The sequence below is a fragment of the Mytilus edulis genome, chromosome 11 (genome assembly GCF_963676685.1).
Source record: "Mytilus edulis chromosome 11, xbMytEdul2.2, whole genome shotgun sequence".
Lineage (NCBI taxonomy): Eukaryota > Metazoa > Mollusca > Bivalvia > Mytilida > Mytilidae > Mytilus > Mytilus edulis.
The window spans coordinates 62,698,097-62,718,217 of NC_092354.1; the positions used below are offsets into that span (position 1 = coordinate 62,698,097).

Here is a 20,121-nt window from a genome sequence, read left to right on the forward strand (position 1 = left end):
CTCTATTAAAATTACCAAGTGTAATTGACAGATATCCCATTTTGTCATAGTTATACATGTAAAATAGTAGACATTTAGAATGAATTGATCATGGCCGAAATAGTAAACGGGGAAAGTAAATCTACAAAACCCAAACCCAAGGTAGGTTACTGTATGACAGAACAGTTTTATTGGTAAGAGTTAAAACAAACTTACTGAGCAAATCAAAATGTAGAAACTTGTTTTAACACAGTTATTTATAATTATAACTTATAAAAACATCAACTGAATTGATATATTATTTGAAATGGAATGATTTGTTTTTTGTGTGCAGTCCGTAAGCCTGACTGTTTACACACATTTCGACGGTGTGTACTTAGTTGAAACGAAAACTAGTCGCACGTATTGGGCTGATTGGATATATAAAAAGAAGATGTGGTATGATTCCAAGTGAGACAACTATCCAACAGAGATGAAATGACACAGAAATTAACAAATATAGGTCACCGTACGGCCTTCGACAATGAGCAAAGCCTAAACCGCATATATAGAGAATAATTGCGAGTTTAGTCATGGAGCATCGAAAGGACTGGCATATAACATATATGTTAATATGCACTTTTTCTGCTTATAATATATATCCTATGGAACCCTCGACAATCATTGTAAATACAGTTATAATAGTATCATTCGTATTATTGACACGAACTTATTTAAATTATTGCTCCTTGATCTTCGTTTTGAATACAAGCCTGACTGCAGTGTCTTTCATATAAAATTCCTTATACATATTCATTTAAACTATATACTAGACAAAGAAAAAACAACCTTTAATGTTTTGTATGTATAGTTGTTATGCTACACATGTGTGATATTGATATGCTTAAATTTTATAATGGAAAATAAGGTAGGCATATTTAAAATGTGTATTTTATAACTATATTTTATCAGAAGTAAATACTCCAACAATTCAGTTGTCTGAAATGTTAAATACTTTATAATATGCACGTGCACATTTATTGTTTAACTGTGCATATCAAGAGGGCCCAGAGTAAAACATTGGTACAACACAAGTACATGTGACATGTATAATAAAAAAAACGCGATGCTCTCAAGCAAATTTAACCTCTTTCAACTGATATCGCCTTGTTTGTACCATGGGTACGTGATTGCCTCGAGTGAGGAGAGTGCGGAAGTTCTTGGGTTCGATCTCCAGCCGGGGTCAAACCAATGACTTGCAATTGGGTATTTGGAGGTTCTCCTTATAATGAATAACAACAAAAACTGGTCAGCTCTGAAACAAAATAATGTTTACCGATAGGGTGACATGCATTCCTGTGGTCCCGTGAAAAAGCATATGCAAAATCCAGCTAATCATGTCGGGATAGTACAAAGCAAGGTTTATAATCATATTACATTAATACGTTCTCGCTCTGAATTAACATTTAGTTTGCCGCTGGACGTTATATAGTCATCTATCCATCTTTATCAGCTATATCTATTACATGTATATAGTGCAATAAATTAAATCGTGTAGCAACATATAGGCCTATCGATATTAGCAAATTTCTCTTCTAATCTAGCTTCGATGTACCACAAATATGCCAGGTTCGAAGGTGAGTATACTGCTAAGTGTCCATCCTTCTAATTTCTTATAAACATAGTAATAGCGTTCGAGTACCTTTGTATACAAATACCCAATCCTCAACTATTAACAAAATAATAATAAAAGATATGTCCATCCCTCGACGTATGTACATGTACATGTATATGTAAATGTTTCCTGTGCAAAATTTTAAATCTTGTAACATGATGTTAATAACAAATATGGTGTAAATTAATAAATGTTGGTTTTATTTTTTAGGAATAATTATATAGAATATTATTTAGTTTATACGTAATTCTTTATTTTTGAATAATCGTGCAGGTGCACACAAATGGTTAACAGTTAGATATATAGATATATTGTCTACAATCTCTGTAAAAAAGCTGAGGTTTGCAATCTCTTTTGTAATCTAATATTTGAAAGTCTACAATATTCCTCATTTTCTCTTTCGTTATAGCTCAGTTTAAAGCTTTGAGCCCCAGTCACATTGTCACATTTCAAAAGCTACGTTTTACTACGTTTTGAAAGCGTAGCCAAACGGAAATATACGTAACGGATCGTATCGAAACGTAGTGATCCTTTGTTTAAAACGGGACCTGCCCCGTATGTTTTGGAAATTCAACAACAAACGTAGCGAAAATTGAAACGAAGTTGAAACCTAGTAAATTCGTATCAAAGCTTAGCGGAACGTAACAAAACGTGCGTATTACGTATCGAAACGTATCAATGCGTGGTGGAAACGTGGGTCTACACGTACTAATACCTAGCAAAACGTAATATGAACGTAGCACAATCTTAGTAAAACCTACAATGTAGCTTTCAAAATTACGGGACATTTTTATTTAAAACGTAGTTGAAACGGAGCATTTAAAAACGGAATAAAACGTGACAGTGTGACTGGGGCTTTATAATGTTCCTTCATCTCTACGTTTAAATAAACATTGTGTATAAACTCAGCTAAAAACTTTTTATAAAAATATGATTAGTGTTTCTTCAAAATGGATGCATCTTATTACTAGCATGCACAGGTATTCAATGCATTTATCATTCCATGTGGCAATTATCAGTTTTATTTATTTTGCTTATCTTCATTAAAACTTCACATTGAACAATTATTATTCATCAAGTATGCTGCTCCTTGAAATTGTCAATTTACTTTAATATTTATGAAGCTTTATTGTTTTTCCAGAAAAGCGTTTTCATAAAGGTAACTTTTCTCAAAATTAGTAACATTGAAACAGTCAAAGAGCAGTTCTCAGCAGACGTCTTTATCAAAGCAAGATGGCGTGAACCAAGCTTAGACCATAGCAAGGTATACGACAATATTAATTAAAAACAACGAATTTTTTACATTCAATGTATGTTCTCTTTGCTTGTGAGATTTTCCTTTTGTAAGTTATATGATCCAATATATTAAAAGCACCTGTTGATTATTTGTGGTGTTGGGCTTCTGTCATGTGAACGTTTATTAAGCATTTTCATTTATTTATATGTAATATGTGCCACTGTCCTTGGGTCCAAAGGATATACCAATCGTTTCATGATAAACCACTAATGTTGTACATACACAATAAAGTATCAGTACTAGAAAGTTGTTTGATGCAAATACATTGGTGTTGTAGGCCTAAAGAAAAATATATAAAATCAAGGATAGCTCGCCTATTACACAACTCTTATTTATAAGATAACGTAGAACCTTGTGTTAGTTCTGTTCGTGTTTTTTTAAATTGTTCTTCAATATTTCTTTTTCCAAAATAGGGTAGCCACACGCATACATTGTACGTCTTACTGTACACAACACGTACCGTTATTCAAAATACAGATACTATCGAAAGAAAATGTTAAGTCTTAATATGAGAGATACAAGCATGACCAATTCAAAAACACCACTCTGTTTTGCATATATGATATGAAAAAAATATTATCTTGTCCATTCTGCAAAAGACGTCCAAGGCATACAATACGAATATAAGTTTGACTTGAAATTTTACAAGATCCGTTCCCGGCAATAATTTTATGCCAACAAACAAGTGAGATGCTGGCTTATGTCAGTCAGACAGCAACCCGACGAAATGAATAACATGACATCTTAGGGTCATCACATAAACTTAAACGCTAGTCGAGTGTAAAAAACAATATTGTTTTTTTCATATTTACTTACATTGAAAAGATTTCACTCAACAAAAAAGCGAGACAAAAATAAAACAAAAACTGATGAATAAACTTTACCTGATGTTGTTTATTGATTTGTAATTTTGTTCTCGTTCAGCATATGTAGAACTTGGCACTGGACAAATAACAATCTACAAACCAATCTTACTTCTTTTTATAATGTCATAGTAAAAAGAAAAATGCAATAACTAGATATAGGAAGATGTGGTACGAGTGCCAATGAGACAACTCTCCATCCAAATAACAATTCTAATGACTTATAAAGGATATTTACATGTTTCAAGGTTCTTAAATACATGATGAGTAATTGCCTATATACTTAAATATACTTTGCATTTAGTAAGTAACACTGTAAACATATATTTGCTCGTGTGTGCTCATAAGTAGCATGCATGTTCCACTACATGTATATTGCATTATTTTAATACAGTTGTTATAATTGAATTATACCTTGAACATGTAATATGGAGAGAGCTTTTATAGGCTGTGCCTGTTGCTCAATCCTTTTCATATCTTAATGAATAAAATATGTTTAAAATCAAATCATCCAAATAACTTTATAAAAGTAATCCATTATAGGTCAATGTACAGCCTTCAACACGGAGCCTTGGCTCACACCGAACAACAAGCTATAAAGGGCCCCAAAATTACTAGTGTAAAACCATGCAAACAGGAAAACCAACGGTCTAATCTATTTAAAAAAACGAGAAACACGTATAAATTTCAAAAACAAACGATACCTACTGTACATCAGATTCTTGACTTAGGACATCTGCTGTTTTGTAGGTTTCAGATAATTTAAAGTTAGACCAGTTATGGAACCCCAAGTTAGTAGTCCAGAATGTTCTCGGTAGTCCCAAACAATCGTCATGGAAGGAACTTAACTTTGGTAAAGGAGGAGAGGCGTTTATTGTGGAGAAGAGAAGAATCAAAGGAACTTTCGCAGAAATGTTGGAACTAAGAATGTTTCCGTTTGATTTTCAAGTATGTACAGAACACATGTAAGGGAACAACAATTTAACTTCAAAAGGGGTTATGGAGGAGGGGGGGGGGGTAATTATTTTTTTCTTCTTATCTTTTTTTTTATTATTTAAAACAAAACAATTTGATTGATAGCGTTGAAAAACTAAATTAAAAAATCTGACTTTCGCAAAAAAACCCAACCTTCTTCTTTGAAGTTGAATAGTTGCTACCTAATTTGTCGTATTGTTGGGGTAAGAAGACACGAAAGCCCATCATGCATACGGCTTAAATAATGCTATTTCAAATTCCACACTCAAAAGAATTTGAGACAGGTTAAAATCTGTAACTAAATTCTAAACCACGTGTGTACAAGTATAGTCGTAGGCTAATAACAAGATTGTTTTAAATGTATACATTGCAATAGTTAGATGCCTTGATGAACACAGATAAAACAAATAATATTCACATTGCAGATATTATTAGCGGACTTATTAACGCCGTCTTAGCTATAATCTTCGTTTGTCTTGTCAAATCTTTTGTTCAAGAGATCACTATCACATATACTTATATCATTGTTTTATCTTGATATCGGATATATTGATTTCGTCTTAAATTAAGTTCAAATATAATTTTGTAACAACATTGTATATGTATTTGACGATCTTATGTTGTTTGTCTAGAGATAAAATTACTTTTATATTAATAGACCTTAGTTTTAACCTTTAAATTTAAGATAGACAGTTGAAGTTAGTTTGCTGCATATAAAACAGACACATTAGATATATTTTTTAATTAAAAATGTGTTACTCCTACTGGACTATAAACGTTTAGCATTCATTTGAATAACTTCAACTAAAGAATACAAGAATAATTTGTAGGCTAAATTCCAGCCCCAGGTCCCCCCAAACAGAGCAAACACTTTTGCCACATACACAAACGCACACACATCCATCGAATTATTTGGCTTAACAATGACATTAAACACACACACATATTAGAATATTGTTTTCTCTTTTAAATTGTTTCTTTTTTGTTGTGTAGGGAACTTAAAGCTTACTTCAATGTATACTGTAATGGCTTTCATCATTGCTAAATGCCGTTCAGCGACCTCTATTTCAAAACCAAATTCTTGATAAATATTTCAGGATATAAGTGTAGTACTGACATCAGAGCATCCTATCCAAGAACTTGAGATTCTAGAGGACGAACAAGAACTTAGCTCAATGAACGTATCGTGTTTTGTTGATGTCCAAGAATGGGAACTTAAAGACTATGTAGTAACTGAAGCCAAACAGATGACAAAAGAATTCTCCGAAACCAAAAATATATCATTTCCGTTATTGACAGTGAAAACTTTAGCTGTCAGACAGTTTGGATTCTTCGTGTGGAATATACTAATCATAATGGTTAGTAAATTAAAGGATAACTTGGAAACATGATATCGTTTCTTTTTTCTTGTATATTTATTCACATTCCCCATCCCTTCGATCTTTTCGTACCGCTTTCAGTCTCCTAATTTCCTCGGTTACATTGTACCATGTCTGCCCAATAGTTGTTACATTTTTTTCATGATGTTTTATTAAATTGCTAAAGATATTACAACTTCTCTTAAACACAAAGGGGTAATGGGAATTTTCTTGTTCAAGATCTTATAAAGTACAGCTGTTACACTATTAATTATTTTGTGCTCGAGCTTTCTATTTTCCGACCTTTCTTTTTGAAAGTTTTCATATACAGAGTTCAGTTTAAACTGTCTGGATGAGGTTAACAGTAGAGAGATTAATCGATTATTAGTATTTAAGGAATCTTTCATCCCACTTGACACTGTGTATATTGGGGCCATGTTTTATTGATGAAGAAAATTAGAACCGTCAGATAGAACCACAGACCTTCGATTTAGTTTTTGGTAATTGAACACAAACTAAGGAGAATATCAGATTAAATGATGGCGGAACAACTTATACTCTTTGTCAAAAATTCTCTTTTTTACAGACCATCATCAGTTTGTTATCCTTTACAACATTTGCTGTGGATAACACTAAACCACAGAACAGATTACAGCTAGGGTTTACATTAACATTGACAGGCGTTACCTTCAGATTTGTCACCAATCAGAGTTTACCTAAGATATCGTACCTTACTAAATTGGTAAGTACTTTTTCTATATTAATGTTACTGTTTTTGACCAAGTGAAAGGTCAAAGAGGAAATATTAAGAACAACTGTATGTAAACAATTGATAATGTTGGAATACAACATGGAAGATATAAAATGGGGAAAACAAAATTCGATTAAAAAAAGCAGAACACACCACAGCTTATAAAAAAAGAATTAACACATAGCAAATAAAACATTGAGATCAAAATAGCACTCTTCATCAAACAAACAACTTTTAAGTACAAACGAGGAATTTTCCTGAAACCAATGATTGTTTTTAAGTATTCTAATAGTATGCATCACCAAGTATCATACCGTTAAATATATCACTACTCATAGCAGTACAATGACACGGGAACTGTTTTAGTCTTTAAATGAAAAGAAAGTTCAAAGTCCGGACAACCATTTCAAATTATATGATTTTATGATTTAAGAACGTATAGTTTTAGTATTTGCATATACTATTGTTATGTATAAGATGTGTATATACTATTATGTGTTATATTGTTTTTAGGATGTGTACATATTATTTTGTATGATATTCAACTTTTGCATCAGTATATGGCATGCAGTTATAACCCGGTTTAAAGACAACTCAAACCAAGATTCAATGGACTTTTGGGCATTTATCATTTTTATAATTATATACAGCGTCTTCCAATTGATATACTTTATGATTGTCGTAGGGAGTGTAAGTATAAATAGAGGCAACTACATGTAGTATACAGCTGATCATTAGTCATAATTAGATTAAGCAAAAACAAATACGGGTAACTAACTTAAACCGAGGGAAACACATCAACTAAGAGAATATAATAATATAAGAGAAACACAACGGTACAACAGAAACACCGAACTAAAATGTATACAGCAAAAACAAACATATATAGAAACAAACTGTACATAACTTCTGCCATATTCCTGATTTGGCACAGGATATTTGAAGCAAAATGTTGGGTTAAAGCTGTTTATAAAGGCTAGTCAAACGTTATGTGAACTACTTCAGATAAAACAAATAATAATTATGCTTGGAATTCAGGTGTTGTTGTATGTATCATATCAGACTCTTTTCGTTTATCGATTGCTTTGTGCATGAATCAGGTCGTTAGATTTCCCGTTTGAATTGTTTTACATTTTTCATTTCGGGGCTTTTTGTGGCCAACTAGGTACATGATTGCGCATTGTTGAAGCCCGTGTGGTTACCTATAGCTGTTAACTTTTTAGTTACTGGGTCTCTATCAATCTTTCCACCCCTTTTTTTTTTAATATGTTCTCAAAAAGTGTGTAAAATGCCTGTACCAAGTCAGGAATATGACAGTTCTTGTCCATTCGTTTTAATGCGTTTTGTCATTTGATTTTGCCATGTGATTATGGACTTTCCGAATTGATTTTCCTCTAAGTTCAGTATTTTTGTGATTTTACTTTTTGCCAAGAGATGTGGTATTTCGGTTTATGACAGACTAATATAATTGCTTACATCCACTTCATTTGAGCAATGGTTGATAGTTGTGTCATTGGCCATCATGCCTCATCTCCTTATCTGTTTAAGAAAACAAGAAATGAGATACATGTACATACAAATAAGGGAAAATCCAAAAAAAATATCAAAAAAGAAAGGACTACTAGAAGGCTATATATAGTGTTCAGCAAAAGACTTAATATTAGTTCTTAATTTAGACGAGTTTGTAAGCACAACATCGGATCAATATACATGTAACTTATGCATCATATGTGCCCATATGGCTACTAATGGTTTTGAAATAAAATTTAAAGGAGATGGTATGATTTCCAATGAGTCAACTCTCTACTAACGACCAAATGGCATACCTATTAACTACCATAGGGGACCGTATGGTTATAACGATCAATAAAACTCATACTGGTTTAGTACATTTCTTCATGTTTAGCACTACCTTACTTTTAAACAAGTTTAATTACTCAAGAATCAAAATCCAAAGTTGTTTTCTCCTCAGATACAACAGAGTTCCGGGTGTCATTGTACATGCATGTACATAAATACATGAAATTAAATTTTCACATAACAGTGTATTCTTAAATAACCTTTTGTGGTTCTAAGAACGAGATCAACCATAAAATAAACCTGTTTTAAATAGAATAAAAAATAATGTGTTTAAACATAGCAGCTATGCCTGCCTTCTATTTATTAAAAATGTAATGTTCCATTGCCTTGTACACTTATCATTTCTACATTATTCTTCAGTATTTCTGGAGAAGAAGAAAGGTACAACAACTAGAAAAAGAATACCAGGTAAATATGAGATGAATAATACATAAAACCGATTTGGAAACACCAACTACAAATCAAATGTAGAGAGAACTAAACCATTAGAATAATAATTCTTCGATGAAGCCGTCAAGTAAACTCTTCCATAGTTTTTCAAAGGGAAATATGGCTATCAAGGGAAACAATTATTAGTGTTCTTTTCGAAAAGAATTACGGTTGATGGCCACTTGCCTTTTAAAGATGACCGTCACTATTTCGAATTCTAAACTAAAAATAAAATTAAATATTTTAACAGACATGGGTCCAGTAAAATCCGTTTGAATCTGGCACATTGTAATTTGAAATTAATCTAAACATGAACATCACTACACGTAATTCCGACTTCCATTCACAGAATGCATATTGTTTTGAAGATAAATTCTCTGTATGAAAATAAGATATTTGGTATGATCACCAATGAGACAACTTTCCATCATTCATAGATCAAATGACGTTAAAGTATATTTTAACCGTTTATCGAAACTGTTTTTTCTCTTTCAGGAGAAAGCAATAAAGCTGATAGGAGAATCCTGGAAAAGCAACAGAAAAATTACAAGTAGATCAAAAGTTAGAGATGGTCGAGCATCACTTTTCTTTGGATAAATCGCATGAAACAGTTGCACTACTTTAAACATTTAGAAAAATCTTCAATTGTATTGAAGATTTGAAGTTTAATGTGCATGACAATTGGAATATTCAATGATATCAATCAAAATATTTGCAAATTAAGAAAAGACATTTTTAACGCAAAACTTGTACTGACAAATGTTTTGAAGTGCATCTAATCAGATACTCGAATTTAAAGAAAAACAGACCTTTGATAGACAAAGGACAAATCAATTGAGTTTGTACGCTATCAGTTTTTTAGATTCAATATATACATCATATTGATGATTGACATTTCTTGTCCTTATTGCAACACAATGGGATTTGTAAAATTTGCTTGATGTGTTTGAGTTTGTGATTTTGTCATTTGATTTAGAACTTTCTGATTCTTCCTGGAATTGCGGTATTTTTATATAGATAGTAGTCCCGGCCAGTTTATATTGATATTATCAGCTGGGCAATACATGTGTATGTGTCTTTAGTTTTTGTATGTTTTGTTTTAATTTTGGTCCATTAACATGTTTTGGAGTTTATTGTATATATATATAAGTCATGTAGTAAATTGGTAATATTTTTAAAAAAAAATATTGATTTTAGTTGAAATGATAGGACATTTGTTTTAATCGGAACTCACGTTTGTCTATTGACTGTAGTTCACAATATTGTTTAGAGGCCAGCGGAAGCCCACTTCCGGGTGCGGAATTTTCTCGCTGTTTTGAAGTCCTGTTGGTGGCTTTGGACTGTTTTCTGCTTTTTGAAACAAACTCCATGTTCGTTCTTAATTTTACTTGTCCATGCTCTGAATAAACTTGAGGATGTTCGCTTATCTAGTTTTTGAATTTATTTCCAATATTCGGAATCCTCTAGTTTTATCTGGTTCTTCTTTCATGTCCAACTGAAACATGTTATTACGTTACATGTTTTACTAGACAGTATGCATAATTTATTCAAAGCATTGGTCGGCATGTTTTTGGGTGCCGAACATATCCTTAACCTAAGACAAGGTGTAACAACACATCATAAAAAAAACCTCTAACACAACAGATGAAAGAGACTATTCATCAGATTGATACAAAGTCACAACATCAACTTACAAAATTCTTATTATATGTAGACAAAAATAGAATTGATAAAGGAAATGGGGAATGTGTCAAAACGACAGCAACCCGAACATAGGGAAGACAACAGCCGAAGGCCACCAATGGGTCTTCAATGTAGCGAGAAACTCCCACACCCGTAGGCGTCCTTTAGCTGGCCCCTAAACAAATATGTATACTAGTTCAGTGATAATGGACGTCATACTTAACTCCGAATTATACTAAAGAAACTAAAATGAAAAATCATACCAGACTAACAAAGGCCAGAGGCTCATGACTTGGAACAGGCGCAAACCTGCGGCGGGGTTAAACATGTTTTTTTAGATTTCAATCCTCCCCCTATACCTCTAGCCAATGTAGAAAAAACAAACGCACTGATACGCACAGTAAAACTCAGTTCAAGAGAAGTCAGAGAACGATGTCAGAAATAAACAAAATGACAATAATACATAAATAGCAACAGACTACTAGCAGTTACTGACATGCCAGCTCCAGACCTCAATTAAACTGATTGAAAGATTATGTCTTCATCATATGAATATCAGGCACGATCCCTCCTATTAGGGGTTTAATATTATACCACCATGAAATATATGAGAAGAACATAACCCGTGTCATGCCAACAATTGGTTTTAGAATAAATGTTGAGTTATATTTACGAATTATTTTCTTATACCGATGATAAAATTTAGTAAATGATTTGACTAGTTTGTGATATCGAAAACCCTGGTGTAATAATTTTTCAGAAATACATAAATTTCTCTCGCTAAAATCTAATACGTTGTTACATACACGAGCGAATCGTACATGTTGAGATATATAACCACCATAAGATGGTGACAAGGGAACGTCACCATCTTAAAATGGATAATTAACGATAGGAAATGAAAAATCATCTCTTTTATCATAAATTTTTGTATCAAGCTTCCCGTTAATTGTATAGATATCAAGATCGAGGAAAGTGCAGTGGTCATTGTTAGTATTAGCTTTATTTAAAGTAAGTTCAACAGGATAAATTTCTTTAGTATACATACTGAAGTCGTCATTATTGAGAACCAATATTTCTAAAAGTATTGTCAAATGTTTGTATCAAACGTTGTTTCGATGGGTCTTTGTTAATTTTAGTCATAAATTGTAACTCATAACAATACAAAAAAAAGTACATATCTGAAAACCTCACCGTTTCTTAAATATGGTTTAAATGCTTATAACAACTTATAAAAAAAATAAGACCATAAAATTCAAAACACATGTAATTTAGCATATAAACATAAACAGTCAGATGCACAAATATTAAACAATGCAATGCCAAAATATTCCTTTAAGTATCGATAGAATGTTACGTAGGACCGTGAATGTACAATCATATGAGTAATACTTTTTAGTTATGTTTTAATTCGTAGATAACATAACCAATAGTTAAACCGATAAACACAATGTTCAAAGATCTTATAATAGTGTTGAATAGATAAACTTTTGTAATGAGGTTATTAAAGGGAGTGACAAGTTTACACGAATTGAAAAGTCGAAATTTGCTTACTCAATATAATGTTATAAAATTGCTGATTTTTTTTTAGTTAAAATGAAAACAAATAGATGTTTCGAATTTTCATTCTTTGGAAAATTGATTGATTTTATTTTATAACAAGTAGTAACCTACAATCGATGTCGGCTTTTAGTCTTACATATATCCATCTTAAGATATACCAAAGCGTCCTTCCATTGTGCGACAATGAAAGCAAAACATTCCTACTATTGACTCCAAGAATTTGCAAACACCGCTGTTAGTTACATATATGATAGTACTGCATATAAAATGATATGTCAGACTTATAGTGTAATAGAGTACTTCAAAGGATTATTGTTTTCTGATACAGTATACTGATAAAACACACGTTAATATACATTCGATTTACATATGAATAAAATAATAACCAAAGATAAATCTTACGGGTCGAAGGAATATATTCACATGTTACGTTACACTACAAAATTAAGCCTAAAATGGCACATCATCACCCTAAAAAATAGTAAAATCATGAACACGTATTATATATTTCGGATATTTTTCATCAGTTAGATGCAAATGATTCTCATCTTGAACTGAAATAACAATCTTGATCGTCATACAAAATATTTGTCAGCGAGTTAAAAATGTAGGTAAGCGAAAGATAATCTATTAAAGAACTGATTGAATAAATATAGCTTCCTTGTCGATATATTTAGACGATTTAGTTGAAATACTGTTGTATTTCTCGAAACCCTATAAAATAGAATTGATTGAACGACTATAAATCATTTATTTATCATACTTATCTATACAACATATGTCTTTTAAATGTAGGTAAACGTTGAAATCAGGTGAACATATTGGACCGTTGTCAAACGAAATGGCTGTAGCTTTTATTTGACGGGAGCGAAGATTAACGCTACATGTTGGACATGTTTTCATAATAACATACATATTATTATTATTTTATTCAAAACGAATTTCTAATTATTGCGTTAAAAAAAAGGTTTCTCTTTCTCAAAATAAAAGATGTATAATTGCACCAAAACATTTCATTTTATTTGTACGTTGGTATTTTTTTCTGTCTTGGCAGTGTCAGTTCATTTTCGAAGGGGGAATGATACCAAAGCGATATTCCTACTGGTAACTGAAAAATTAACTGACCAAGCAGTAGATAAAAAAAAAAGACAAATAGTCAAACACCAGTACATATACCAATAAAGAAAGCTAAAGACTGAGCAATAAGTGATCGCAGGTGCCCCGGAAAGGTATACAATTCGTGCTTCATGTGTGGCGCCCATCGTATTGATCATGTAAGTACAGACCCGGTGATAGGTCTAACTCGGTATGTACCATTCGACTTATTAGTTTTCAATATAATCCATTTAGTACATTTTGCCTCTAGGCACGATATAATACATCGACAAGTTAGGTTATTCGAGCTTGCTAAGTTACTCCCCGAATGTATGAATTATATCACAACCAACGTTTATCTATTTCAAACGGATAGCATTGCCACACATCTATCAAACAAGAGAAGGTCCAACAGTCTGAGAGAAAGAAATCATATGACCTAGATACATGATAACACATGATGGTTATAAAACATACATAGATATTTAGCAAGTCCATATCATATACAAGTCTACTGAATAGCACAACAGTCTAAGGACTCGGATGTTGAAGTATAAATCCAGTCATCATTGTTCTTTGTAGTATTATTTACAACCCTCGTAATTCTATTCATAGGGCCTATATAATGTTTATTTATCCATTTAGTTTCATAAACCATAAACTTTGTAACGGAAACCTGGACAGCTCCAACAAATACGCTGGCAGAAGCAACAAATCCAGTCTCCGTCGAATCTACTCTGTAAAATCTGTTACTGTATTCTACACCACATATTTCTTCAGAATGAAAAATACATTCACCTTCAAGTTTCTCTGGCGAAATAAGTACACATAGACGAAGTAAATCCTTCTCTTCATCTCTTGTCAACATGTAATATTTTTCATAGTCTCTTAGTCTCTTTATGCTATAGTCGGTCACCTCTAACTGCAAGACTGAACATATACTGTTCAAATAATACATTAGCCGTGCTTTATCGTTGTCGGGAACAGTGGCATCTACAGTTGTTTCCGTTATCTTAAGCTCTTGCCGATTGAAAGCGACGGCCATATTTATAACTAAGATATCAAACAAAGTCTAAAAATCTAATGCCTATATAATATTGTACTCTACAATACCTTTTTTTTTTTACTTTGTTTTGTGTACAATCTTAATAAATCCGTTAAGTTTTTTAACACTGTTTAGAGAAATATAAATTTTAAGTGAATAATTAAACTATTGAAACTATTGACAATGGAATGAATAAGGAAGTAAGCTATAGATATTGAAATCAAGCACATATACTCCATGTATAACATGAAAATTATTTGGCTTGATTTCAACCAAAAATAGGTTATGTACACTATTCCGTTGTCTTTTTCAAACTAGTGATTTGGGGATTTTTGGCGTAGTTTGAATAACATGACTTTCTACCGATTACAGTTTGAATACATGTGGGATGAGCCGACATCAAAAGGACGAAGTCCGAGCATAACAGATCATTATAATTTAGTATGTCATACTACACTCGCAATAGCAGCATAAATGTTAATTTTAGATTAAACTTGCAGGTTTTCGCTAGCCTGGCCAACCAAAATAAAAGATTTACTAGCAAAATACTTTTGAGAAGTCAATATAAATGTTTAATAAAATTGAGAATAGAAATGGGGAATTTGTCAAAGGGACAACAACCCGACCATATAACAGACAACAGCAGAAGGTCACCAACAGGTCTTCAATGCAGCAAGAAATTCCCGCACCCAGAGGCGTCCTTCAGCTGGCCCCTAAACAAATATACATACAAGTTAGTTAAGTTTTCCCTTAAATATACGACAGTAATTTGAACTTACTTTTAATTGACAATTTTTGTCTGAAATTCAAGTCTGCTAAAAATAACAACAGAGAGACAAACCCGCCAATGTAAATGTGCAAAATACAATTTGTTTTTTAAGCTAAATACAAATTTAGGAAATGTTTCTTCTCATTGCTATGTTTAAGTAAGAAATTTAGGAACAAAATAATGAAAATGAGCGTGAAAAAGAAAACTCGATTACGATCAAACAGATTGCATTTGTGTACCTGGCTCGTCGGCTGATTCGGTTACCCGCACTCAATAATTATTGCTAATTCACTAATAACAATTAGTGTCATTTCAGGAGCATGACAATATTTTGTTTCTAATTACAGTAATTCGTATTGTTTAATATTTTTATAATTGCATCGATTCTCCAAATTTACAAATGATGTAGATGGCTTGGAATTAAATGAATTTAAATTGATTGTGGATACTTTTCTTCTTCATTGCCTAAGCCCATTATTTGTACTAGCAACCCGACTTAAGCCTCTACCAAAGACAGTATAAAGTACAATAATCTTGGGTGTTGTTAAACGGTGGAAACAGAAAACGGAACGGAAACGCAAACGGAAATAAACGTTTATATAGACGGAATTTAAGGGTGGAAATAAAGAACTATGGAAATCAATAGATCTTGTCTTGCTGGTAACTTTTGCTATTTAAAGTTCCTATCTATTTATCATATATTTCAATATAACAGGCGAACATGTGAATGAGAAAATTCGTCATATAAGGTCGATAATTCCTGTAAGAAGTAATGACAATGAAAACGGGGAATATGTCAAAGAGGCAACAACCCGACCAAAGAGCAGACAACATCCGAAGGCCACCAATTGGTCTTTAATGCAGCGAGAAAATCCCGCACCCGGAGGTGGTATCAGCTGGCCCCTAAATAAAATTGTGTACTAGTTCAGTGAAAATTGGCGTCACACTAAACTCCAAAACATATAAATGAGATAAAAATTAAAACACAAGACTACATGTAACAAAGGCCAGAGGTTTCTGACTTGGGACAGGCGCAAAATGCGGCGGGGTTAAACATGTTTTGTGAGATCCCAACCCTCCCCCTATACCTCTAGCCAAAGTAGAATAAACTATATATATGAAGCAATACACACAGTAAAACTCATTTTAAAAGAAGTCCGAGTCCGATGTCAGATTAGACATGTGTTTCACATCAGGTTTTCGTTATTCATAGCGTTGTTTAATAGACAGCACCTGCATTTTATTCCTATGTTTTAATTTTAGCGATGTCGGCTAACTTTGCTGACAGGCAGGGTTATCCAATACAGTTTCAACTAGATACACCAATGGTACTTTTTGCAAAGTTTAACCAAGACCATCAGGCGACTCCCTAAAAGACATATGTGCAATAACATTTGGACCAGTAGTTTCAGAGACTGCGAAGTTTTGTAAAAGTTAACAAAGACGAAATCGGACGACGAACGCCAAGTGACCAGAAAAGCTCACTTAGCAGGGACAGGTCATATAAAAAAGAAATATCTCAAAGTATGAACTATGTCCAGTGCACGATGTTTTGTCGATATTGTCAACATCGCAATGTCAACTTTATAGTGTCGTTATTGTGTTTACATTGTATCCTATCAATATGTTCTATACCTTTCTGTTTACATCGTTCACATCGTATACATTGGGATGTTGACAATATCGTGTCGACATCGTGTTTATATTGTATATATATAGAGTCTATAGCTTTCTGTTTACATCGTTCACATCGTATGCATCGCGATGTTGACAATAACGTGTCAACATCGTGTTTATATTGTATATATAGATATAAAGTCTATACTTTTGTGTTTACATCGTTCACATCGTATACATCGCGATGTTGACAATATTGTGTCAACATCGTATTTATATTGTATATATAGAGTCTATACCTTTCTGTTTACATCGTTCACATCGTATACATCGCGATGTTGACAATATTGTATCAACATTGTGTATATATAGAGTCTATACCTTTCTGTTTACATCGTTCACATCGTATACATCGCGATGTTGACAATATTGTGTCAACATCGTGTTTATATTATATATATATATATATATATATATATATATATATATATATATATATATATATATATATATATATATATATATATATATATATATATATATATATATATATAATATTTTATATTATATATATAGAGTTTATACCTTTCTGTTTACATCGTTCACATCGTATACATCGCGATGTTGACAATATCGTGTCAACATCGTGTTTATATTGTATTTATATATATAAATTCTATACCTTTCTGTTTACATCGTTCACATCGTATACATCGCGATGTTGACAATATCGTGTCAACATCGTGTTTATATTATATATATATATATATATATATATATATATATATATATATATATATATATATATATATATATAATCAGACCTATGATAATTTAACACCTGATGAACGTGTGGCTTTGACAAATTTGAGAGATAATGACGACATTGTTATTAAACCTGCAGACAAAGGGAGTGCAGTTGTCGTCATGGACAAATCTAGCTATGTCCAAGAGGCCATTCGCCAATTAGATGATGACCGGTTTTACAGAAAACTTAATTCGGACCCCACCCTCCAATTCAGCGAGGAAATAACAGAATGTTTAAAGGAAATGTGTGACAATAACATCATTGATATAGATACTTTCAAATATTTAAAACCTGGGCGATTCTACCTGCTCCCTAAAATTCATAAACCTGGTAACCCAGGTAGACCAATCGTCTCAGCTAATGGTCATCCCACAGAAAAAATATCCGAATTCGTTGATTACCATCTTCGACCTCATGTAGAAAACTTGCCATCTTTTATTAAAGATTCTACAGATTACTTACTAAAGATGTAGGATTTAAACCCTCTACCTGCCAATACTACTCTTGTCACTATGGATGTCACCTCTCTCTATACGAATATTCCCCATGCGGATGGTATTGAAGCATGTAGAGAAGTTTGGGACTCTCGATCTCTTAAAATTCCACCTACTGATTGCTTAGTTGAAATGCTTACTATGGTCTTGAAAAAGAACAACTTCACATTCCAAGGAGAACACTATTTACAGACAAATGGCACTGCTATGGGTACAAAAATGGCTCCATCTTATGCCAATATATTCATGGGTAAATTTGAAAAGCAACTGCTGGAGTGCTCCATCGAAAAACCGCTTTCCTGGTATCGATTTATTGATGACGTTGACATGAAATGGGACAAGGGAGACCAAAAATTACAAACTTTTATAACAAATGCTAACAATCAACACCCTACCATCAAATTCACCCATGAAACATCTAATTCCACCATAAACTTCCTTGATACATCTAGCACCCTCTCTGTAGGTATAATAAACACAGATATATACTCTAAACCTACAGATACTCATCAATACTTGTCGCCTGAAAGTTGCCATCCTCCACACTGCACGAAGAGCATTCCATACAGCCAAGCTCTAAGAATAAGGCGAATCTGCTCCTCTGAAGACACTGCAAAACAACGTCTGGGGCAGCTTAAAGGACATTTGAAAAGAAGGGGATATAAACACAAAAACATCAAAAATAGTTTTCGAAAAGCGGAATCCATCCCCAGAAGCAGTCTGCTAACTTACAAAGATAAACAGAAAAGTAAAAGAATCCCATGTGTGCTCACCTACCATCCATGCCTGAGAAATAGTTTCAAGACCATTCGTGATCATTGGACAGCAATCGAGAAACATTCGAAGTTATCCAAAATCTTTCCTGAGCCTCCCATGATTGCCTTCAAACAACCTAACAGCCTGAGAAATATACTTGTCCGTGCTGACCTTTCCAAACCTAACCATACTGTAGGTAATTGTCAGCCTTGTGGGGATAAGCGCTGCAAATGTTGCAACCAATTGCAGCATTCATCAACATTTCACAGTAAGACCACAGAAAAGACATACAAGATCTTCTGCAATGTCAACTGCAAAAGCTCAAACGTAATTTACGTTCTTGAGTGTCCTAGATGTGGTCTCCAATATGTTGGTGAATCTATGCAGCCATTTCACAAACGCCTCAATGGCCACAGGAGTGACCTCACAAAAAAACCGTATATTCCTGTCAGCCAACATTTCAGGTTACCAGATCACAATCTGAAAGATTTTGATCACATGAAGATCCTTGTGATCGAACAGGATTGTACATGGCAACATAGGCAAAGAGAAAATCGGGAGAGGTTTTGGATAAAAACACTGGGTGTCCTCCATCCAGATGGAATCAATAGAAAGAAATAATTAAATTTACAGTCTAGTGTTTATATTATTATATTCAGGATTTTGGATTAAAATCAATCGACCAAAACTTACCTGTATTATTAGTGATCTATGTTTACACCTTATACATTATATCTCATTATTGTTAAAACTTTTGTCACCGAAGAAGGCCATTTGTTGAGCCGAAATATTTGCAATTATTGTATAATTTATATCATCTGTTCAGTTTTTCCATCTTTGTGCAATGATATTCAACACTTTTTAGTGTTTTGTTTTCCATCTATATATATATGTAAAGTCTATACCTTTCTGTTTACATCGTTAACATCGTATACATCGCGATGTTGACAATATTGTGTCAACATCGTGTTTATATTATATATATAGAGTTTATACCTTTCTGTTTACATCGTTCACATCGTATACATCGCGATGTTGACAATATCGTGTCAACATCGTGTTTATATTGTATTTATATATATAAATTCTATACCTTTCTGTTTACATCGTTCACATCGTATACAT

At 32.8% G+C, this 20,121-nt stretch overlaps 2 protein-coding genes across 4 annotated transcripts; both read left to right on the forward strand.

Moving 5' to 3' along the window:
• The first annotated feature begins 4 nt into the window (after positions 1-4).
• LOC139495978 (cys-loop ligand-gated ion channel-like) lies at positions 5-10,054 on the forward strand. Of its 3 annotated transcripts, none has more exons than XM_071284406.1 (8): positions 5-141; positions 2,775-2,897; positions 4,544-4,741; positions 5,866-6,126; positions 6,713-6,868; positions 7,391-7,567; positions 9,098-9,145; positions 9,662-9,941. In XM_071284406.1, the coding sequence occupies exons 1-8, from the start codon at positions 91-93 to the stop codon at positions 9,761-9,763; spliced, it is 1,116 nt and encodes a 371-aa protein (XP_071140507.1). In that variant the 5' UTR covers positions 5-90; the 3' UTR covers positions 9,764-9,941. The 3 variants fall into 3 exon arrangements, with proteins under 3 accessions (XP_071140507.1, XP_071140509.1, XP_071140508.1); XM_071284408.1 differs by lacking the exon at positions 5-141 and adding an exon at positions 763-886 and having other exon boundaries at positions 9,662-10,054; XM_071284407.1 differs by lacking the exon at positions 5-141 and adding an exon at positions 1,556-1,595.
• A 6,532-nt stretch (positions 10,055-16,586) lies between these two features.
• LOC139494471 (uncharacterized) lies at positions 16,587-18,219 on the forward strand. Its single transcript, XM_071282629.1, has 2 exons — positions 16,587-16,649; positions 17,761-18,219. Exons 1-2 carry the CDS (start codon positions 16,587-16,589, stop codon positions 18,217-18,219), a joined length of 522 nt encoding a protein of 173 aa, XP_071138730.1.
• The last annotated feature ends 1,902 nt before the right edge of the window (positions 18,220-20,121 follow it).